General features: G+C 39.9%; 2 protein-coding genes across 2 annotated transcripts; both read right to left on the bottom strand.

Moving 5' to 3' along the window:
• Positions 1–540: 540 nt before the first annotated feature.
• LOC141473992 (arylacetamide deacetylase-like 4) lies at positions 541–6,807 on the bottom strand. Its single transcript, XM_074161643.1, has 4 exons — positions 6,652–6,807; positions 2,817–3,033; positions 2,348–2,411; positions 541–1,321 (listed from the first exon to the last, which is right to left on the bottom strand). The coding sequence occupies exons 1-4, from the start codon at positions 6,805–6,807 to the stop codon at positions 541–543; spliced, it is 1,218 nt and encodes a 405-aa protein (XP_074017744.1).
• A 5,914-nt stretch (positions 6,808–12,721) lies between these two features.
• Positions 12,722–20,137, bottom strand: LOC141473840 (arylacetamide deacetylase-like 4). Its single transcript, XM_074161444.1, has 4 exons — positions 19,967–20,137; positions 15,599–15,815; positions 14,004–14,067; positions 12,722–13,493 (listed from the first exon to the last, which is right to left on the bottom strand). Exons 1-4 carry the CDS (start codon positions 20,135–20,137, stop codon positions 12,722–12,724), a joined length of 1,224 nt encoding a protein of 407 aa, XP_074017545.1.
• Between the last annotated feature and the right edge of the window lie 4,215 nt (positions 20,138–24,352).

Consider the following 24,352-nt stretch of genomic DNA (forward strand, 5'->3'; position numbering starts at 1 on the left):
TTGTATTCCTTAACCAATATTTTTTACAACATCTGTAGTTCCAGGCTAGCCTTGCCCTTTTCCTGACCTCCCCTCCTTTCCTTCTACTTGTTTATTTTTATTCAATTTTCTTGAAGCTTGCCTCAAATTCAGCTTTCACCAGACATAGGCTCATTATACACTTAACCTGCAGATTCATGCCCTGTTACCTGCCCTGAGTTCTCCTCAAGTCATGGTTGTATTAATATTACCAGAACTTTATTGAGCCAAACTGCGTTGTGAAACACTTGCTGTGGGGACCACATCTTTTATGGGTACAGAAGAAAAATCTGAAGAGGTGGTAGAGGGAAGAAAAGCAAGTTCACCTCATTTTGCCTGTCATAAGAGAAAATGAAGCAAAAGCCATCACCAAATCAATTTATTGGGTAAAAAGAAGACAGATGCAATGCAGAATTTTAAGAGCATGATTTAAGAAAAGGAAAATTTTGGGGTGTTTTCTTTTAAAAATCTTTGCAAGCAATGGGAGATAAGAATCAGGAGAGGAAAGCAAGAAATGGGATTTTACATCAATCTTAGAAAATTTACTATCTTTGCCAGGCCTTTACTTCCAGATCGGAATCCTATCAGCTCACCATAAAGAGCTAAGAATACTGTTCCATGGAATCCCTCTTCCAGATGGCACCAGGTCACTTTTATACCGTGATCCTCTAACCGTTTCTTGTACAACAGTCCGTCATCTCTAAGCACATCAAATTCACAGGTCAAAATGAAAGTCTCAGGAAGTTGAGCGATAACACTGTCTTCAGCCAGCATTGGTGAAAAAACAGTGTCAAACATGGGCTTGACCAGGGTGTAGACTTCTTTTGAGAATAATGGATGTGTTGTACTTGGTTTGTAGCCTCTTGTTTTAAACTCATGAGGGATGTAGTCAGAACTCACCCATTTCTGATACTTCTCTTGCAAATCTTCTGGAATATGACGACCGTTAAATATTGCTTCCATGACAGACAAGTCTTTATCAAGATACTTCAAACCAAGAGCAAGGGTTCGTTCCTTTAACAAAACGGGGACTCCCTCATTCTGCTGATAAGAAGGCAAATTAAAGTCCACGCACTGGAGATAAGGATATATTAGGATTTGTGCTCTCAGCTTTGGGAGATCCCTTCTGTTCCCCAGTGCTTGGGCAACAGCAGCAGTGAGTGTGCCCCCACTGCTGTCTCCACAGACGATAATGCGAGAAGGGTCTACTCCGTAGTCTTGGGCAGTCTTCATGAAGTGTACGGTGGCAGTGAGACAGTCCTCAAACTGGGTTGGATACGGGTGCTCAGGAGCTAAGCGGTACCTAAATAGGAGTGAAAGTGTTTTAAAATAGTCATATCTAGGGAATGAGCCCGTTGTCGTCTTTTCATTCGTATATTTCTTTCTGAAGATAGGAAAATATTCTGAGATTATACTTAGAGCAATAGAATTGATTATAATTATTGCTTTTGATGTAGTATTTGCTACTATTATTAATGTTTGAGGGACTGAGTACACTGTTCTGTCTTTGCAAAATACTTCTTTTCCTGTCTTTTAAGTGGCCAAAAGCACATGCTGAGCTATTAGAATTAGGGGGCAAGGCAGGTATGTGTGAATCAGTTATTAGCAATTCTAGTTAGAAATTGAAACGAACATTTCCCAACAGATTGTTAGAGAATATGAGCATTGAAAATTGATAATGAAAACATGAAAGGTTTTCAGTGGTTTCTATAAACTGAATCCTTTATAAACAGAATCAATAAGAGTTAATGGTTCTTCAAGTATTTTAGGATGTAAATAGTAATCAGTACAATTTTAATAATTTCCAAGACATCAACTCTTTTCTGGAACTTTTAGAAATTGTTTCTTTTAAAAATGCATTACAGCTCATCAGAAAAGTATTTTGAATGCTCATCTGAAGTTGATTGCAAGTTATATGTGGATTCCCCCCGCCCCCCAAGTTTTTCAGAACTACTATTACTAAAATAAGTATTTAGTAGTCTAGGCAGCTGTGCTTTTAACAGAAACAGTTACACTTGAAACACAGGCTTTCCACTTCAGGTGGTTTGGATATGGCTTTAGGAAACAAAAACATCCTTGCCTTTTAGTGGTGGCTACAAATTGTAGAATTATGGTAATGGATTTTATTTGGAAATAAGCAAGTGGGGATTAGTTGACTAATTCTTCCTAAGGGTAATTAGTGCTGGTGAAAGGCACGTGATCATTAAATATAAGTGCTGTATGCACTATACAAGGAACTTAGCTTGCGGTGACTCCGCATTAAAGACTTACAAACCTAGAAGGAGGCAGAAATGGCTCTCATATTGTGTTCTGGATTGACTCCACTTACCCCACAGACACAACCACTGAATTAGTTTTTCTGGCGAGATAGCGGCATGTTCTTTCATAGGCCCCTGTAAAACAAAATATTTCAATGGAATTGTAACCTGCTTTAAAAATAAGTTGAATGAATATATTGTGAAATTCTTATCTCTATTCTGTGCTTAATGCTACACTATGATTCTCTGATTGTGGCAGGGTCTAATTTGGACAATATCATTCCATCTGTGGGAATCTTCTTGCTGGTAAGAAAAGTGGAATTTACACCAATTCATTGTTTCAATTCTTTAAAAGTTAGTTAATAGAAAGCACCACTGCTGCCACTTCCAAAGTAGTCTTGAAGATGAGAAGTTATTAAATTAATTCTGTTATTTATTATGCTTAACCTACTAACTCTTCTTGTCATTTAAGAAATACCACATCAGATCAGAAACTACATAGTATTTGTAGTTGTAGCTCGTATTATTTATATTACTTACGAATGCTTCCAAACCGTCCAACTCCTCCATGGAAATAAAGGATTCCTCTTCTTTGGCCAGTAGTTGACATTGTTGGCTGGTAAATTCTTACTTTAACCTTTTCAAACCTTAAGTTCTTCATAAAAAGATGTTTATCTTTTAATGGGGGTATTCCATCCATTGCAGTCCTGAGTAAATAGACCTCCGAGGTGATACCTACTTTTTCCAAAAATTTTCCCTGTTAATAAAGGGAAAGAAACCACAAATTAGTGCAAATTTCCATCTTACCTGGAGATTGATCATGAAAAAATTAAAATTCCATGGTCAATCCAAACTTTATCTCCTGATGGTTCTTACAATGAAGTGGCCAGTTGTGATGATGATTTGGATTCATCTTCATTTTATTGTAACACTTACCAAATTTGGAAATTCGAAGAGCCGTACATTTGACAGGAATGGATGAATTTATCTTCTGTAGCTGCCTTGTGTCTGTGCTTCTCCAAAAGCAAGGCCTATGAGCTGTGGGAAACCTGCCTGAGAGCTGCTTTCACGGGGGCGCAGTGACTTAGCTCGTTAGTACCATCACACATCCCTGGCTGAAATGTTAGCAGTGCCATAGAGCAGAGCATGGGGTTACCTTTGGGGGCAACTTCTAGATTATATTCGGAATGTTAGGTGAGAGCATGGTGTTTTTCAAATTAGCTCATTTATCAGTGGTGAAATCCTGAGTTAGTTTTTTTTATCAGTAGGAAAAATATCAAACTATTAATAGTAGATAAAAGAAGGTGTCAAATACTTTGATGCATCAGGTGTTTAAGTAGCCACATGCCTGAACAAAATAAGGTGAGAATAGTTGTAGCATTTTAGGCTTTAGCTTTGGATGAAGAAATGTGCCTATAAATACTTTAGTTTCCTAAACTCACACTACTTTTTAACTTGCAGAAAAATTTTCTGTAGTGTCTCCCAGAGCTGGCTCCTGAACAGGAATAGCCTTAAACCTCAGCTCAGTGTTCTCACGGCTCAGTGATTCTTACTTAAACACTGGGGCTGGAGAGTCTTATGTCGCTCGGAGCTGCTCTGCTTCAGTGCATCTGGATGGCTTTCGGCTGCTCAGTTGTACTCTGCTCTAGTCTAGTCCTGCTCCAGATGAAAAATATGAGGCAGTATCACTGTATTTCCACGATTGGATTAAATTTCTCCTTCTCCAGTGGTAGACTTCTCTAATGAGTAATTTAATTCGTTTTGTTGCCGTTATTCATGCACATGTATTCCAAAAGGAACTGCATAAACAAAGGTATATACTGCATGTATCTTAAAATGCCACAGTAAGTCTTGTGACTTCCACCTCACACTTCACGTACCTTATGTAGCTCAATAGTGGGGTGCTGTTGAATTTGATGTAGGTGTCCTGGTTTAGGCCATTTGAGGAGATGACCCTTATGAAAGAAGGATCATCTTGTGGCCAAGTTTTAGTCTCATAAGCTTGCTCTTTTGCAGGCAATTAACCAAGTCAGTCAAACAGAACCTACATTCTGACATTTGTAAGAAGTGCGACTGCTTAGTAGTATAATTTGTAAACCAGTAATTGGACAGTTTGGTTATACGTTCATTAAGGATCTTCTAACACTATAGCTGACATGACAGTTTGAAAATTAGTAAAGACTTACAGGTAGCATAAGACAGTCAAAGTGTTGGACTAGAGAACTGCGACCGCGTTTGTAGCGTTGTCTAAGGCAGCCTCTGCAGTCACACCAAGTGCAAGTGTCTGGCATTCACAGTGAAATACCAAAAAAACAATCCCACTGGCAGCAACTGGCACAGAGGTTTCCGTGTGCCAGGAAAAGAGCCAGGTATGAGCTGTGTTAGCTTAGAAGTGGGAGTCCAGCCCCGGATGCGTGTTCAAGCGAAGGACTAGGGCCTGCAGCAACACGCACGTAGTAACGTCTGTGGGAGGGATGTGTCAGAGCCCTGCTCTCCAGGCTGTCAGGGTCCTTGTCCTCTTTACACAGGTACAATGGCCTGCTGTGTACACCCCACAACTCAGGTGAATTGCACTTTGTGGCAGCCCTTCTGCCTAAATCATTGCTAGAATAGATCGGGTACAAGATGCTTACAACTGTTAACACAGTAGGGAGCATAATTTAATCAGCCCCTCTATTTCCCAGACAGGATCAATCCTAAGTCATAGCAGCCTTCCAATATCTGAAGGGAGCCTACAGGAGAGCCGGAGGGGGACTCTTTGTCAGGAAATTTAGTGACAGGACAAAGGGTAATGGTTTTAAATTGGAAGAGGGGAGATTAGATTAGATATTAGGAAGAAATTCTTTCCTGTGAGGGTGGTGAAGCACTGGAACAGGTTGCCCAGGGAGATTGTGGCTGCCCTGTCCCTGGAAGTGTTTAAGGCCAGGCTGGATGGGGCTTTGAGCAACCTGGTCTGGTGGGAGGTGTCTCTGCCCATGGCAGGGGGGTTGGAATTCGATGATCTTTAAGGTCCCTTCCAACTCTAACCATTCTATGATTCTATAAGTCCCCCGGGTATTGTTTAGCTTTACTGACATGTCAGTTTTTCTTCTTATAGACTGAATATCAGATGAAAAAATAAAGGATGAGTTAATAGATTTTTTTTCAGTGAAGAAGTTTTATTAATTTTAAGATGTAGCTGGTTTTATTTAAGTATATCCTCATAGGTGAATGCAGATATTTCTTCATAAAATCTATTAGATTGAGCACAACTACTTCAAACTGGTTTGTCTCCAGTGACTTCGTATGCATCTTTTGTCCGAGCTGAAGGCTAGATATGCTAGTAAACTTTAATTTTCCCTGCAGTTTTGAGATCATAGGTTGCCATCCCTTGAAAGGATTTGGCTACTTTGGCATAAGTAATTGGCCTAGCAGCAATACTGAGAGTAGCTACGTGACTCGGACTTTACTTGCATTTAAACTTTTGTATAACCTCACGTTCTGCTCCTGGGTGGGGAACTTCTCAAGAGACATGATGAGTCACGTTCTTAGGAGCTTTACTGGCTGGCTTCAAACAAAACTTAATAAGCAATGTCGCAGGGAAAGGGAGAAAGAAATAATAATGTGGAACTGGAGTGAAATGTAATGCATAAGCCAAAGACACGGAAGTGTTTTTTTCATAATTCAAGCAACTAAAAGAAAAGAAGCTTGATTTAGGTGTCACAGAAGTGTTTTTAAAATGACAGAGGCAACAATTAATTCACAAAAGGATAACCAATGAAATAGAAAGAGAAGCGGAAGTCACATTTTAGTTTTTAAGAGAAACAAGGATGAAAAACACGGGAGGATCAAAAATGTGCCAAAAATAGTGACACTTTAATGTTAATTGTACTATCTCGCGGTGTGTCACATCGACACGTTGAAAGGCAAAAGATGATGAAGCTCTGTTTCTGGCTGAGGAGCAGAGTGATAGAGTTGTAGAAGAGAACTGAGATCACAGACATCATTTAGTTGCTCATTCTCCAAATAGGCACTATGTTATACAGAGCAGAAGTTCCACGTATACAGTGCAGTAAGATTCTTAAGCCTTCCAGCACTGCACTGAGGCAACAGATTTTAAAGGTAAAACACAGGCCATCAGAAAAAACTGGGTATTAACACAGTCTGCGGAATTTTATTTATTCCATATTGTTACCTGTGGTGCTGTATAGCAAGCAGTAGAGTCTATTATACCCAGCTGAGCTGAACGTCTCTGCACTGGTGCTCACATCTCCAAATTAATCCAGTTGCATATTTGCAATGTATTTAAACGTTGATTCTAAAAATCCTCACCAATCCATTACTCCTCTATTAAAAATTACATTAAAAACTTCAGCTTTAATGAAGTTTTACTTACCAGACCAAACCCAAAGTTCAGGAGGTAATGAAAAAAGTAAAGCTTTCGGCGCTGACTAAATCCGTGAGGGATTTTTGCCTTGGGGTGTTCATGATAGAATGCCATCACCACAAAGACAGTCAAAACAGCAAGAAAAATCGCTAGGAGGAGTTCCATCTCCCTGGACTGTTGGGAACCAAATGGAAGAACCAGCTGTGGCTTCTGTTCCCCTCTGACTTTTGAAGTATTTCTGAAGGTAAAGGCACAGGATTAGCAATTTTCTTCACATCCCGTCATCCAGCTTTTAAAAATGCTAATAGGAAGATGAAAACATGTGGCAATCAAACCATACAATTAAACAGACAGTAACAATTAGTCGTGGGAGAGGCTTGCATAAGCAGTTTCTTGTATTTGCAGCTAACGTGTTTTGAGTCTGTGCCCATCACCATAGAACCAGGGCTTGATAGATCGTTTGTAGTGTCAGTGTTATGAGAAAACAAAAACTTGTTCTATCTCTCCCTCTTTCTTGAATAGTCAGGTCTGTATTATTTCTGAGCTCCTGTGAAACAGGACTTCTTAGTAATCACCTCCAGAGCCACTCAGTTTCTTGTTTTATTGTGCCTCAACACCTTACTTCTTCACACTTCTAGTGAAATCAAGGTTTCAGTGTCACAAACACATTTCGTCACGTTTGCTGACTGATTTTGCACAGGGCTGTGAAGTTGCATCTTTGAGTCTGTTGGAATCAGAAGCAGCCGCAGCCTCGTGTCAGTGCTTTGCATCTCGCTTCGTCCTCCTTCAGAGCTTTTCTCCAGTGGGTGAAAGCCTGTGGTACCAAATATTGTATGTTTGTTTGGGTTGCGTTTGTTTTTTTAACGGCGTCTTGGTTGAGCCTTACAGTACTGCAGTCTCTGTCTCCTCATGGATATATTACTTATATATTACTTACAGGTGTCATTCCAGGTAGAAATATGATTCCAGCTGATGAAAACTAGACTTGGACTTCATGGTTTCAGGGCTAGTAGCAATCACTAGACATCAGCAGCTCGCTTTTTTCTGTATATACTCTGTGATGAGCCCTATGATCTGTGCCTTCCTCTGGAACAAACCTATTTTTCAGTACACAAATCATTAGCGATAAGATTTCACCTGAAACAAAAAATCTGTGAAGCAAAGCTTTTTCAGCTCATATGATGTCACCTTTGGGAACAGTGTATTTTTACCAGTCTGCTTAAACTATGAAGACAACAGATTCTCACTCTGAAAAATAGCAATGTGGGTAAAATGAGTGTGTAAGTTTTTTCCTTAAAAAAGAAGTATGAGGGATGAGCTGACCTTGAGATATATATTTAAATGAAACTAAACACAGACAATCCCAGAACTTTAGAATGCAGGATCCATGACCTGTGCAGGAAAGAAGACCTCAGACTTGATTCTTGACTTTAGAAGCTGTTTATTAATTGTTTAGAATAAATAGGAAGGAACATTTTGGAGTCTGGTGATACGCTCTGTGAGAAGCTGATTCTGTGCTCTGCCCCCTCTGCCCAAACTGTGTCTTCATTTTTTCCAACAACCCTTTGTGGACTTTCATTTCCCAATGTCTCCGTTCCCTCTCCCTCCCTCACCACAAGGCTGTTTACATCCTAAGTATAAAATCAGGTTCCTTTTTGTTTATTCTTCCATGTGGCACTTGATAGAGTTGCCCGGCTTGATAAGGGATGTTGGCGAAATACACATTGCCTGGTGATTGGGACACTCTCTTGGGAAATGGAAGTGGTGAATTCAAACCGGTCAGGTCTGAGGTGTGTGTAGGATTCAGCTTTCTTATAGCTCAGCAAGATCATGGGGAAATACTGTTACACAAAACACGGTTGCAGCTCCTTTCTTTAGAGTTGAATAGTGAAAGTAGTTAATCGGCTTTGTGCTAAACTGTGCTGTCCCAATGAGTTAGGTGTGGTCTAAGTGTACTTATCAGATTTGGCCCCTCTGGGGATCCAAGTCCTCTGACACTTGTGGCAGATCCTTTGTACTAAGGTTCTTGCCACCTATTGTTCATCTTTTTTCAAAATCTATTTGGTGCCAGTCTTTACAGTAGCCACTTTACCAACAGCCGGTAGGTCTTGGGCTCTTTTGGGCCAGTTAAGTAGGTCCAGACATCCCAGCACTCCCACCAGCCCCAGAGGCTCCCCACAGAGACTGGATGTACTGGAATCCAGTATCAGCTGGAGAAGAAACAAACTAGTTGGTTCCTGAGGTAATAAACTGTTTTTTTTTTTTTTCTTTGGGCGTTGCAATTATACAGGGTAATGATTCTGTGATTCTATTCTAATAACAGAATAGTACTTAATGTTTTATAAGCATAGAATAGTACTTAATGTTATATAAGCATAGACAGCGATGTACAAGCTTGCTTGAGTCACAGGATGGAGAGCCATTCCCTAAATAACCTTTCAAATGTGTGCTCTCTCCAGCTTCTGATTTTTAACCTTATCTCTTGCTCCTGTGAGATGGACCAGAGGAATTGGCTCCTGAGGCCAAAATCTCCTTTTGTCCTACCCAGGAACTCCTTTTCTTATTAATTTCCAACGAAAAGCTAAATGTCAGTGCCTGAAATCTTGTCAATACTGGGCTGGTGTCTTTAAGCTTTTTCTCTCTTGTGTCGCTGCACACACTCGGGGAGGCAGAGACTGAGCCAGTTGCAACAGATATGGAATATTCCCTCATGTAGTCTTCAGGCGGTGCCAAGAACTCTCTGCCTGTCACGGTGGTGATTAGGTGGCAACTGGGTACTCACCTGCTTGGAATCGGACACAGCAAGTGCTAATGGATGCCCATACTGGGATACTGGGAAACATTCCCCAGAGAAGGTGCTGCTGCTTGACCCAAGAAGCTCCTTTTGGGCGCTGCGGAGCGTGAGAGCCATCTGCTGCTTGAAGCCTGAACTTGAAAACTGAACTAGCCTGGTCAAATCCTCGCCAACATGCTCTGCCTGCCCACTCGGATCTCTGATTATTTCTCTGGATGCATAATTCCTTGTGGAAAGATATTGATGTGCATAATTCTGAAGGTGCACTGCAGGTTTGTGCTTGATTGTGTTTTAACTACTTGACTGTAGCTCGTTGAACCTGCAGAGACGAACATGCTGTCAGGAAGTGTCTGTGTAAAGAGGCTAGTAAAAATTATTTTCTGTCTTTCCCTAGAAAGAAGAAAAATCTTTAAATGAGTGATAATTTTGAAAACTAATTCCACACTTCAGGAACTATAAAATGTCTTCAAATGAACAAACTTTCTATCTTAGCAATGCAAGACACATAGCAGAGCTGTAGTTATTTAAGTAAGTTAGAGGGCAGGAAGTTCCATGGAGACAATTAGATCTTGCGACTTTCTAAATTTTAGAAAATATGGGAGTTGCTACTAAAAAAGGAATACATTATTTCAGCACTTGCTGTTCTCTCCTTACCCATCTGCACTACCATGGTTATAGCCCTCAATACTGATTAAAATGCATGTGTTCAAGCAGCTAATAATTCTGCTTAAAGACAGATCTATTCATATTTGTAGTAAATTAAGACCTACAGATAAAGGACCATGGAAGACTCTCAGGAGTAAATCAGTGTAGAGTTTGGACACTGACCCATAAATGAGGCATAAGTCCAGAGACTGAATAACAAAAAGAAAACAAGTATTGGGTTGCTGAAGCGACAAGGAGCATCATACGCGCTGCACTGAATGACGTGTGTGAAATAGTGTGTGATCTTACGCGATCATCTCCGAACTTAAAACATACAAAGTGGAATTGTGTGGACATCCTTAGTTCTGGCACTTCCAACCATCTCTGTACCTGCCAAGAATCATCAAAAGAACAAGCCTGGTACAGAAGATGCAAAGAAGAGCGATAAATGAATAAAAATGATCTTAAATACAGATGGGCCTAATGACTCTCACAGGTTTAACTGAAGTTCACGAAGTCATCCCCAAACTAAGTTTGGGATGACTCATGTACAGGTAACAGCACAGCCCTGGCAGAACAGACATGGATTAATTGCTCAAATGTTATCCTGCTTTTTGCACAGCTTTTACAGCAGATACTGACTCTGGCCTCACTTCAGCCACCAACGTGGGAGCTGGTAAACCAACCTCCCTCCGAGATCAGAAACCAGAATTTCACATCAGGTTGTATAACCATGACAAATCCTACAGTCCTCCAACAGTGGAACATTTGGAACTTTGTCTTGTTATTTACTCCTGAAAGAATTTCTTTTGCTAGAAAAATAAATTTCTAATACCTGCAATAGGAAAAATGAAACAAAATATCTGTTGTGTCAACAGAGCGTGGAGAAACATAATTCCAGTTTGCTGAGAGGGACCAGAGAATAAGAATTCACAAGTAACAACTTGTCGCTGCAGAGATTTGTAACTGTTCACTTGTCACCGTATTTAATTAATATGGTGACAAGGTGCAGAATTTAACCCACCATTTTCTTCCTACTCAGTTTGGCTGGCAGAGAATGCGGGTAGGTACCAAACTCTTTCCACACTTGTGTGTGCACAGCTATGGCAAGTGCAAGGTGGTTGCGTAAGAGTGATGAAATATCTTACAATTCCTGGGCGTTGTGTGGCAGTGATTTTGACATGCAACGGCAATTACCTTGGGATCTGTGTTTAGCAAAGGTGGATCTGTCCTGATAAGCAATGTAAAAACTGGACTAAGATTTTTTTTTTTTCCCTTCATGTTTTTGGATATTTGCAGAAATTATTTTGGCAGCTTCCATGCTGTTTACATACTTTCTCCCCAAATTCTGAGTAAACAAGTTGATTATTTATCTGATTACAAAAAGGCAAAACCCACTATAGCTCTGTCTTCCTTGAATACAACCAAATGCTTCTCAGAAAGGAACTGTATAGAATATAGTTTAGAGGACATTGGGTTATGTTTGTGTGGTTCTCCCTCACTGCATCTGTGGTGCCAGCCTGGGGTGCGTACAGGGAGCCATCCCCTACAGCTCACGCTTCCGCACCTCCCTCTGAGTCAGCCGTTTCCCTGTAAAATCAGACTGGTAAGAGCACCCAGTTCCCTCCTTCAGATTCCACAACAAGTCCAAAGGTCCTCATTGCCTATACACACAGTCTGATGATGATTAATTCTCATCTCAGAAGTACTGAAAGTATCTTCAGTCTCCAGAGGTGTTGGCGGGACATATTTATTTGTGCTATCATAGAATCATAGAATGGTTAGAGTTGGAAGGGACCTTAAAGATCACCCAGTCCCACCCCCTGCCCTGGGCAGGGACACCTCCCACCAGACAAGGTTGCTCAAAGCCCCCTCCAACCTGGCCTTGAACCCCTCCAGGGATGGGGCAGCCACAGCTTCTCTGGGCAACCTGGGCCAGGCTCTCACCACCCTCACAGCAAAGAAGTTCTTTCTAGTATCTAATCGAAATCTCCCCTCTTCCAATTTAAAACCATTACCCCTGTCCTGTCACTACATTCCCTGATAAAGAGTCCCTCCCCATCTCTCCTCTAGCCCCTAGAAGGCTGTTATAAGATCTCCCTGGAGCCTTCTCTTCTCCAGGCTGAACAACCCCAGCTCTCTCAGCCTGTCTTCGTAGGAGAGGTGCTCCAGCCCTCTGACCATTTTCGTGGCCCTCTGCTGGATCTGTTCCAACAGGTCCATGTCCTTCCTGTGTTGAGGACTCCAGAGCTGGACACAGTATTCCAGGTGGGGTCTCATGAGAGCAGAGGAGAGGGGCAGAATCACGCTGATTTTGTGTTTTGTGGATATGCCTATGTACATTGCTGATAACTCTTATATTGTATGCTTTAAAATGTTTTTTCTATGGTGAGTTTTTATTCTTTCACATGAGAAGAGAACAAAAATTCTTACAACATAAAAAGAACAGGAAGACAAGGATACCAATTAATGTGTTTTAAAAAAAGAAAAAAAAGATTAAAAATACATCATGCTCCCAAGTAATAGCAATTGAAAATCAGAATTCAGGAGATGGTGCTGTATTAACTTATTTCTTGCCTAGATTCTAACGTACGATTAAGTACACTCTGCATAGCAGCTCACTGTATTCAAGAAAACATTTTAATAGCCTTTTATAAAGTTTACAGTGTGGTTCATTATTTTACTTGATGACGGAAAAGAGAAAATACCATAACCAAAAAATCCCAGTGCACAGTGGAAGCCGTCGTCCATGTGGTACCAGCTCACTTTTACATTGTTGTCCTCTAACCGTTTCTTGTACAAGAGTCCGTCGTCTCTGAGCACGTCGTGCTGGCAGGTAATTATACAAGTATCAGGTAGGCGGCAAACAACAGCATCTTCTGCTAACAGGGGGGAAAGCCTTGCCTTCAGCAGTTCTTTTGTTTCTTCATGGACTTCAGGTAAAAATGAAGGGGGTAATGGTGGTTTATAGCCCAGTTTAAATACCTCTGGGATAAGATCTGGATTTATCCATTTCCTATATTTCAAATTCATGCTCTCGGGAACATGAGAACCTGCCAAAACAGCTTCCTTCATAGAGCAATCCTTATTCAAATACTTCAGGATATAACAGACTGTGCGTTCCCGGGACAAGAAGGCAGCGTAAGCGTTTTTCTGGTGAGACGGCAAATTGAAGTTCAATGCTTGGAGAAATGGGTAGACCAGTACCTGGGCACGGATCTTTGGGATACCTGTTCTGTTTACCAGTTCTTGGCAAACAGTAGCAGCAAAAGTGCCCCCTGCACTATCCCCACAAGCAATAATCCGAGCAGGATCTACCCCATAGTTCTCTGCAATCCTCAAAAAGTGCTCAGTAGCCGTGAGACATTCCAGAGTCTGGGCTGGATACTTGTACTCGGGAGATAAGTGGTACCTGAAAGGTACAAAAGACAGCAATTACTGCAAACACATATAATGGTAAATTCCTTGAATGTGTCATCTTAAATGCATCCATGGATTATCTATTTGCAAAAAATCAGCAAATCCAGTATTATTTAGTTTAAGGTTTTGCATGCTGAAGCAAACCAGAAGCTTCCCCTCCCATTTCTGACAAAATACAGATGCCATTGACCACTGAAGTTTATTCCAGCAGAATTTAAGAGCGCGAGGGCTTGAGTAGTGCAGTCCAGTCACCCACATTGTGCAAAGCCACATGTTTACCCGGTTCCTGATGTGATTGTACCTGCCTGGGATCCCAGTTCTTCCCAGCAGGGAAATCTGGGATTCTCTCTCTGGGCCAAACTCTGTATGTATCGCTATGGGTCAATCCTGCTGCCCACAGGAGCCAGCCAAGTTCTGGCTCCCGAGCTTTGTACAGCGGGGACACTGTTAGAGCAGCAGAACTCTCTAATTCTGGGGGAAACACCAGGTGGAGCTCACTTACCCGACAGACACAACCACTGAATCAGCTTTTCGGGCTATGTGTCGGCATATTCTTTCATAACTTCCTGGAGAACAAATGTTGTTAATGTAATTAATATCTTAGAATACTTGAAGCAGTATCGTCCCTTATTTTTTTATGACATATTACCATGATTGAGTGTGGGGCACTTGCCTGTTTAAGGAGCTACCCTAATTTTCTCTAGGGTAAAAATAATCTAGACTTTTGATCATCAGGACACACTGTAAAGTTCATACATTTTATGAGATTGTTGATGTGTAAGGAAAATAAGGAATTATTATTAGGATTGTTGCTATTAGACAAGGCAATAGTTTTAAACTGAGAGAGGGTAGAACTAGATTGGATATAAGGAAGACATTTTTTATGATGAGGGTGGTGAGACAATAGAACAGGGCACCCAGAACAGGATGCCCCATCCCTGGAGGGGTTCAACATCAGGTTGGACGGGGCTTTAAGCAACCTGCTGTAGTGGGAGGTGTCCTTGCCCAGGGCAGGGGGGTTGGAACTGGATGATCTTTAAGTTCCCTTCCGATCTGAACCATTCTGTAATTATTATGCTCAATTGCTTAGAGTGGTTGTAAGGGATAAAATAGCTTGAGATCTTTGTAAAAGCTTATTACATTGTTTTAAGTAACTGTGAGTTTGAGGCTGACTTAGGTCAGTCATATCATTTTGCCGTGGTAATGCTAATTGTAGTACGATAGCTAAGGCTAAATGAATTTTGGTTTTGAAGCAGAGATTTGGCTATTTTCTGAAGAGTGAAGGGTGCAGCTGGTATGCCCCCTGTGAAATCAGTGTATCTCTGTGTGGCTAATTCAGGCAGAAATTTAAGGCATCCAAATTGTGTTATAGTAAATTGTCTGATTGTATAAATATTCCATGGTAAGGTCGTGGGCAGAAATATGCCTCTTTTAATGTATTTTAAGATACATTGAGTTTTCCTTCAACCTTAATCTGAATTTGCTGCATTTAGACAGTTTAGTTTACAGGTATTTGCTCAATGATGTGTTCTTTCAATTATAGAATTCTAACACTATTCGATATGTGTGCACGTCTACTGCCTGTAGAAACAGTATCTTTTCGAACTTTTTAAATTACATGTTTGCAGTTATCTGCTTTCTCTAAGAAATTAAACTGGAGAAAAAAGACAGCATAATTAACGTATATGCATCATGGACACGTGTTTTAAAATGGCTGCTACAGGCCACTTGAATTGCCATGAACACTATTTATAGAGGTCCCAATAAACATGTTGCAGTTAGAGATCAATGGCAGAAATACAGGTGCTAGTAGGTTCTATATGGTTTTCAGACAAAAAATGAATTTATTTCTTTAGCAGCACCACTTACTGTAAGGAATATATATATATGCCATAAAGAATGCTATATCCTGTAAAAATTATTTAGATAGTAAATAAGGGCAGATTAGAGAGTTTAAAAAGTAAAAATAAACATTAAGTGCTTTCTGTCTCTCAGTCTCTCAAACTAAGCTTCAACCACTTCTCAGGTTTAGGAGAGTTTTTAAAAATACATAGTTAACAGTCCTAAATAATCATATTTTCTCTTTCAGTTCCTTACTGATGCTTCCGAACATCCCGCAACCTCCATGGAAGAAGATGACTCCTCTCCGTTTGCCTGCAGATGGTACTTTTGGGAGGTAAATCCTCACTGGCACCTCATCAAAATGCAGATCCTTTATGCAGAGCTGTGAATCCCTGCATACCGGCAGACCATCATAAATCAGCCTTATAAGTACGTGCTCCTTAACGATGCCCAAACTTTGTAAGTTCTTTGCCTAGATAGATATAACAGGAAAAATGATACATTAGTATAGGGAATTCAAGGCTTCCCACTCTGTAAAGGCCACAAGCTACTTCTTTTATACTATATTTAGGATAATTATCTTGGTTATTTGCTACTTTATACGATTACCACAAATAACAGTAGTGGCTTTGTGATTTCGCTTATGAAAGTGAAAACGTTCATCTTCATGATTTGAGGTACCATTATTTCTGGAAGAATGTTGTAATACTTGTTCCATTAACTGTATTATATAAATACCTTCTAATTTCTGTGATCTGGATTTACCACAAGTAACATCAGGCATTTGCTTCGGTATGAAAGTTAGGAGTCATTCGGCCTGAGGCTCCTTTTCTAATCAGTGAAGAGAAAGAGGCATTTCTTGAGGATGGTTCCAATTTCAGGTGTGTTAAATCACGCTCTGGAGATGTCTGTTCATGTCCGTTGATTATAAGGGGAGGCTGTGTACTTCAGATGCCTCCATTAAAGCATTTAAGGTTAGGTGAGATGAAAATCCCTAGCATGTCCCTAGCGTGACAGCATTTAGAATACTGGGAGAAAAAGACTCAGGCCAATTTGTGTGCAAGATTCAGTAACTTACTGGTCTTGGGTCATCTCCGTGCCACAGGGTCAGTGACAACAAGCTTTAAGGAAAGTCCTTAGCACCTAGAATCAATAATGAAGGGCTGCTGTCCTAAATGAAGAACTGATGAAAATGGTTCTGTATCTCCTTCTCCGTAAGTGAAACTGTTGCTTTTATCAAGATCTCACAGGTATTCGTGAAATGGCTCTACAGTCAGTTCCTTATATCTAATCAGGGAAAACAAATATTCTGAAGACAGGGGAGTTTGTTGAATGTGTCAAAACATTTCCTATCCAAGGCCAGTCAACTGCTGATAATTAAGATAGCCTGAAGATCACACTGGAATCCTCCGGTATTTTGAACATGTGTTGTATTGGATGTATTTCCTGCTAGGGACAACATTTCCCTTCCCATTAAATGATGACTTAATTGCTCTTATGGACAATGATAATTCATTCTTCTGGAATGATGATAATCATCACAAGCAATTTGCAAATTGTATTGTTCTCTTCTGAGCAACAGATGTATCTGTGTACACTGCTATACCAATGCCTTATAAATAAACTATAAATAAACCAATGGCCAGCTGTGCTTTTGTAAATTGTTCTTTCCAACCTTGTGTATCTGGCCTTTAATTTAGATCTGCTCTGTCTGTCTCAGAAACAATTCAAATATTGGCCTTAGATAGTAATTTTGCTGTGAAAGAATGCCAGAGTGAGACAAAGAGGCAGAACTTTCTTAGGTGCGTGGTCCCAGCTATCACGTACATATGAAGCCAAATCTCACGTAGTTCAAGTGTGTTGCAACATCCAGTTCCTCACCAAGGCCCTTCTCAAACACCACAGCTTCTTTCTTCCTAATAATCTAGACCAGGCTGCAATAAACAAGTTGGGTGAGGAGTAATAAAAGAAACCTTCGTGAGCCATGGAAGAGAGTCCCAGTTCCTGGAGACAAATGGATAGATATAGTTCTTGCCTTACATTTGAAAACGCACGTTTTCAGGTATCATGGCAAAGGGGAAAATGAGTATAAGAGCCAAGGCAATCATGGCAGAGACTACAATGTCAGTATAACCTTCCCCAAACAGCAATCTTCAAAAATCCTCATGACTCTTAAGTCAGTCTTTTTGTCAGAGTTCTGATTTTGGAATGGTTGAAGGTGGCAGAATTGCCATACCGTGTTTATTTAATCTCATTTGTACTTTCTAACAGCTCTGCGTTTTTGCAGAGCTTTCAGATGACAGATAGCAATATATATGATAAACTTGATTTCGGAGCTTTCTATCTAAATATCCTCTTTCCTTTCCTTATCTTAGGAGCTCCTGATGTCACAGAGGCATCTTCAAATTCAGAGAAAACACTGTCGTGAAGGACAATGTGGTATGTATTCTGTTGAATAACTTACTGATCAATAACTACAAAATACTTCAGAACCAGTAACAATACACTCAAAAAAGAAAAGGTATGATTATTCTTAGACATATGTGATCAGTGTTAGTAGGTGAAACATATTATATAAACCAGGTTCTAAAATGTGTATATGTGTAGAAAAAGAGTACCTGGATCAGCATGTCAGCATACCTTTTCTTGTGAAATAGGGTCTTTGAAAAACTATTTGCTGGAACACCTAAATTCTGGCACAAACTGGCTTTTTATGTGAAAGATCATATGGGGACCAGATTTTTACTTCAAAAATTATTATGAAATCACATACCAACTAGCAAAAACCACTCAACTTGAGCTTCATGGACTTCAAGACTACATTGGACAGTCTTTCTGTCAGTCACTTTGAAGTGTTACACTTTGCCAGCCGAAATAATTATCATCAAAGCTTTGTATCACAGTGCAATATGCACAGTTAGTCTAAATACCGATCTGTATAAATAGATAAAGACAAAAGCTTAGAGTGTGAACTAGGAGGGTTTCTCTCATCTCTTCCATTTGGGATTGTCATTGATTTCTTTATGACAGCGTGTGGATAGATGCAGCAGGAGCATTGTACGTATGACACCTCTGCTGTAGAAGGTACACATTTAACTCTTGATGCAGCTTTTCTAAGACGTATCACAAGTAAGGTGGAAGAAAAGAGAAAAAGACTGTCTTGCACTGCAGAAAAAAGAGGTGTTTAACATCCCTGGCACAAGAAGAGCAGCATTCATCAGAATGAGCAGGATATGTTCATTGCACATCTGCAATGAACAAAGTTTCACGCTCTCTGTAAGAAACCTGTGAAGTCCTCACTATGAGGACTACTTCTGTGACTATAAACATAAACCTAGAAATTCACCAGAAGTACCAGCAGATGTCTAAAGGTTTTTGAAAGAAAATCAGGTATTGAATGGATTCATTGCATAGCAAATGGTGAAATTAATCTTTAAAACAATCCAGAAAAAGGAAGCTGAAGTTTCTGGAACGTATTATCAATGAAGTTAGAATATGTGCCATTGCATAGCAGCCATTTAGAAGCTGTAAAAGCGGGTAAAAAAAATCATCTGAAAAAATCTTTTCATCCAACCAAGTATAAAACATAGAGAACTTAATAACATACAGTCATATTATTCTATTATGGTCATATTATTATATTAAGTTTATATATAGCTTAATGTGAAAAGCAGCGTGAGATATTTAAGGACAGCAGGCTCTTCTTTCATGCCATACAATACAGAAAGGTACATGAGGCAAAGGCCATTGGAGAACCGGGGACAATTACTGGATTTCATGAGAGCTGCGACATAAGATCAAGGAACCCACGTAAGTCTTTAATAGATTATAGTGCCCCAGATCACCTTTCAGGATATGGGCCTTAGTTACTCCATTCCTTATGGTAGGGGATTAGAGGATACCTGTGCTTGAGATGAGCTCTGTAGAAACATTAATGAAAGCACTCTGATTTTCCTGCAGGCTTTCTTTTGACATGTTATGTGCCAGATGTGACAGGTCTTAGGCTGCTCTTACGTACTCCTGTTGCCTTCTTTGAAAGCCTTTTGGGCAAAAGCTGTTTCTTTCTCCAATGGCAAAGCACACAGCACAGTGAGTCTGGCTTACAAGTACTTAAATGACAAGTGGTGACAGGTCTAGCTGAGCCTGCTTTAGCCAGGAGGTTAGATTAGATGACCTCTGGATATGCCTTCCAACCTACATGATTCCATGATACTTAACTAAGACATAGCAATTCAGTCACTGCAGAAATAAGAACAGAATCACGGGTAAGAAAATTACTGCAGATAGTTCAAAATCTAGGAAATTACCTTAAATATATCAAGGTGCACTGAGATACAGAAGGTTTGGTTATTATTAGTCATGTAAATTATATACATAGCCCTCCTGTCATCCACAGGACCCATCATTTCATTACAGAAGGCACAAATTGCGGCATAAGAAAGCATATCTCAGTATATAAAAGAACTCTCCTCATACCGGCTGCTTTTATATACACTAATAGAACACCGTTACAATGTGGTTCCCATTACAAATAGCTGCAGTATTTAAATGCATATCTTCATAGTGCTACTCAGGTTTTTCCTTTCCTGAAAATCCCAGTATCACAGAGCATGATAAACTCACCAGAACTTCCAACAGAGTGTATACACAGTGATACAAGCGGAGCTTTGATGGCTGGTCAGCATCAGGAGGAATCTCTACCTTGAAGGAATTATAAGAAGTTGCAATTAAAACCAGTAAGACAAAAGCAACTAGAATCCCTGCTATTAAAGCCAGAGCATAAAAGGATTCCATTTTTCTTTGGTAGGAATAATTTATTAGAGAGCTGTTTGATACCCTTCTGTCAATATTTATATCCTCCAGACTGACTCCACAGAGAAGTCATTTGCATACCAAAATTGTTCCACCCTCCTCCTACAGAGAAGGCTGCCTGATGCTGGAAGCATACAAACATCCGGCTGGTGCAGCTTTATTTAGCCTGGTCAAAGTTAATACGTAGAACATTACAACGTTAATTACAACTTCATTACAACTTTATTTAGCCTGGTCAAAGTTAATACGTAGAAGACTCACATCCAGGAAACGTCGTTATTATGTATATTCCAAAATTGCAAATGGACTTTATTTTTTTGTCTGGTTTAACTGTATTCTGCTTTATGGGCCTGAAAAGCTATGTGTGATTTTTTGCACTAGTAAAAATGTGTACTAGTTAGGAGCGTGCAGCAAAGGTCTCGGGGCTCACCAATGGTCCGGTGATACCAGAGTGAAACTTCCCCTTGACTTGGAGAACTTTGGCCCTTAACTCTCTATACTTATTCATTCTAAAGAAAGGATTTTGATGGCTTTACAACTTCACAGCTTGCTATTTTTTGCCAACACCTCTACATTATCCTTTGTTGTAATTTAGACTGTGATTAGACCATATGGCCAGCCAAATGCTGGTGCAAATAGAAGTGATGAAGGTGAAGAAATGAGTGACCAGGTGCAGGTTCATGTATTTCTGTCCACCATGGGACTGGACAGGACTTGTTTGGGTGAAAGTAAAAAGCGAACAAACATCAGCTCAGCTTGACGTAATCGGTACAATCTATGCTATCCCCTGAACACACTGAAATATTTCTTTATCCCCACTAATCTCCCAGAGATTCCATTTTAAAACCCTTATAAAAGCTTGTAATCGTGGTCATAGAAGAGAAATACTCCATTTTATGAGCTGTAAGATTCTGCCTTGGCTAACAAACCTGCAGTGGTATTCCCTCAGAAAGGGGGATCCTGACAAAAAAAGGTGAGTCCTTTCTAGCTTTTTTTATACTCATAAAAGAAGCAAATGAAATATATCTGCTTAGAAAAATCCCATTTATGCAAAACATGCATTACGGGAAAGAGTGAGAAACTGTAGTGTGAGTTAGTCAATAGGGGAAACAAATATTTATCTGTGTGGAATGAGAGTAAAGATGATGAGTCATAAGAGATAAAGGACCGGATGATAAGGGTGACCAGTTTGGATTCTTAAGAGAATAGGTCTAATCATCAACTTCAGTGGAATTCAGCAGGTACAACTTAATTGAATTACGTGGTTTAAAATGAAAATAAATAAATAAATAAATAGCTGTTTAAGGTAAGAAAACCGTGAAATCCATGTAAGTTACAACATGGAACTCTCAGTTTAACTCAGCAGGCCAGGACCTTGTGATCATAGTGGGCATCTTTCCGGTACTGACTCAAATTACTTGCCTAAGCTGGGGAGTAATTGATCTCTTCCGTCACTGTGAGGTATGCTTAACTGAGCCCTTCCCAACTTCTTGCTCCATCCACTAACTTGAATGATTTTTCTAAAAAAAGCCACAACATAAATTAAAGCAAAACTTAATGCTACATTTTATTCTGAGAAGGAATATCTAAGTTGGGGTTTAATGAATTTCACTAATCCATCCTAAAATTAATAGGTTTTAAGTTCTGAATGTCCCCATATAGACATACTTTTAAATATGTTCAGACCATCATCAAAAATGCTGTGGGTTCTGTCTGAATGAAGAACCCAGCATCCCTCTGTGCCTTTTTTTTAGCTCAGCTGAATCTTTCCAGAGATCTTATTTTCCCATTGTCAATTTTTAATGTGATCTCATTCCCCCATGTCAGTTCATACACCTAAAGCTCATCCATCCCAGCTTTCCAACTGAAAAAGTTTGCCTTTGGCAACAGCATTCTCTTCCTGATATTCCTCCTCTTTTTGTCTTCCTTTCTAGGATTTTCAAGTTTGAAGAAGCTTATGACAGTTAAAGGACTTGAATTATTTCACCTCATTTGCGCTAGTGAACCACCAGCTCTGAAAAGAAATTATAGCTGCTTGTAATTATTTTTTTTAAAAATACCTTACTTGAAAGGATTCAGGGAACATTTTATCTAGAGATTCTTTCCTAAGCTAATTTACAAGCTTCCAGTGCAAACTTATTAGGCATTAGCCTACTCCTCTGGTTTTGTTAAAATCCCTATCACGTTGGTTTAGTACGATTTCAGTTCAGCTTCTTGAAACAATAACCTTCTCTAATTTTGTTGAGAGTCTTATGCACTTAATTATTCTGCTTCCCTACTTCCTTGTGTGTCTTAGAAGTTTTGTCAGGACTGAGGAATTAATCAGAAGGAATGGTAAATACTGAGTGGCGTAGAAGTGAGGTAAATGCACTCAAGAAAACGTAAGATGAGTCAATCAGTTTAACACGATGTAGTCACTCCAGTCCTGTTTACATGTGGTATTTTTTCACTGTTCTCTCTTCCAATATGAAGACGCAGGCTAACAGATGGAGTCAGCTTTGGCTCCTAATTAAAAGTAGGTGAGAAAAAAGAAGGGCAGTGAGTACAAATGATAAAATCTAACCTGTACTAAAATGACTGAGAGATTGACAGAAATACCACTTCCTTGCTGTAGCATCCCTTTGTCTGAATTCCAGGTAGCGCCTACAGTCACTTTGAAAACACTGTACTCCTGCTTATAAAGGCAATTACTTTTACACATGTTGAATCTAGAAAGGGAGGTAATCTAGAATTTAGGATTCCTCAGTAAGATGTGTGTTATATCTTTATTCATGGTACTGATTTGTTGTGAGACCCTGGGAAAGCGGTAAAACAGCCAAATGGAGCTTTTTGCACAAGGCTGGACACAGACTGTTTTCTGTCAAGGCTGGAAGTTAAACAGAAACCTGGTCCCTTTGAGCTTAGTCCATGGCAAAACTCCACTTACAAGGCAACAGTATCAGACTCTTAGTACTTAATAACATATAGAAGGACAGTGTGAAATCATAGAACCACTGGGACACATTTCAAATGGAAAATGTGAACTCAAGGGAAGAATGAAATCAAGAAGCACAAAAATTTAGCTCTTGATTTATCCAAATCTGACAGCAGCACTTCACATAACAAAAACCAGATCAGCTTGGCAAAAGGTTTTCCTTTTTTAAAGGAGGTTTAGTTTTAATCTGTGACCATGATAGATTGTCCCTGGTCAAGAACCCTGCGCTGATGTAAAAAACTGGTATTACTTGACACCCCAGTAACACAGACTTTCCATTGTGTAACAGCGCTCTTCTGCGTTCCCAGTTATTTCACATCTGCTCACCAATGTACTGTACATATTTGGGTGGGTTTTTTTAAGCTGAAAACACAGAATTGTTAGCCCAAATGGCTTTCAGACATGCCTTGAGCATGCTTTTAATTTCCAGCTCATTTTCCTTTCAGAGGTTCTTGCTGTTTAGCAACTTCATTTGCACGAACAGATTCCCAACTTTACTACAAATTTGGCTGCAAAGGCTCTGTGAACAAATGTAGAGCTCTGCCAGTGTATATAGGTGCAACACCGAGATCTGAGCATTCCGACACTCTTCCTGAGCCTCTTCATAGATCCACGTAACATTGTTCTGCAAAAACGGACCCTAGTTACACAAATGATCTGCCTAGAGAGTGTATCGACTTCTTTTGGACTTAAGTGTTGCTTTTTCACTGCTGTTTTTTCCTTCAATAGAGGGCGAGTAATAAAAAGTAGGTTTCTATGACTCTGATTGAAAGTATGAGTAAATCTACACTTAACTGCAATCCAAAAGCTGGGTTTCAGTTACTCTAGGCCTCCCTAACCTCCCTTTATGTGGGCTGGTCTGAATATGAACAGGTTTAGTTTTCAGCTGGACTGTTAGTTAGGCACTGTTGTGGTTAAACATTCAGAAAGCATTAACACATCTTTTGAGCTGTGGTCCCAGGAATGGGTCATTCAGGCATGATCTAAATTTGGGCCCATTAATTCAGAATAGATTCATAAAACTGTATTAAAGCTGTCTTCCGTTACACTTCTGTTAAGAAGTACAAACCCAGAAACTTGAACAGACAAGTGGAAGCCAAAACTGAATGAGTTACCACTGAGTCCAGCTTTGGAGTCCTCAACACAGGAAGGACGTGGACCTGTTGGAACGGGTCCAGCAGAGGGCCACAAAGATGGTCAGAGGGATGGAGCACCTCTGCTAT

Source organism: Numenius arquata, chromosome 20 (genome assembly GCF_964106895.1).
Source record: "Numenius arquata chromosome 20, bNumArq3.hap1.1, whole genome shotgun sequence".
Classification (NCBI taxonomy): domain Eukaryota; kingdom Metazoa; phylum Chordata; class Aves; order Charadriiformes; family Scolopacidae; genus Numenius; species Numenius arquata.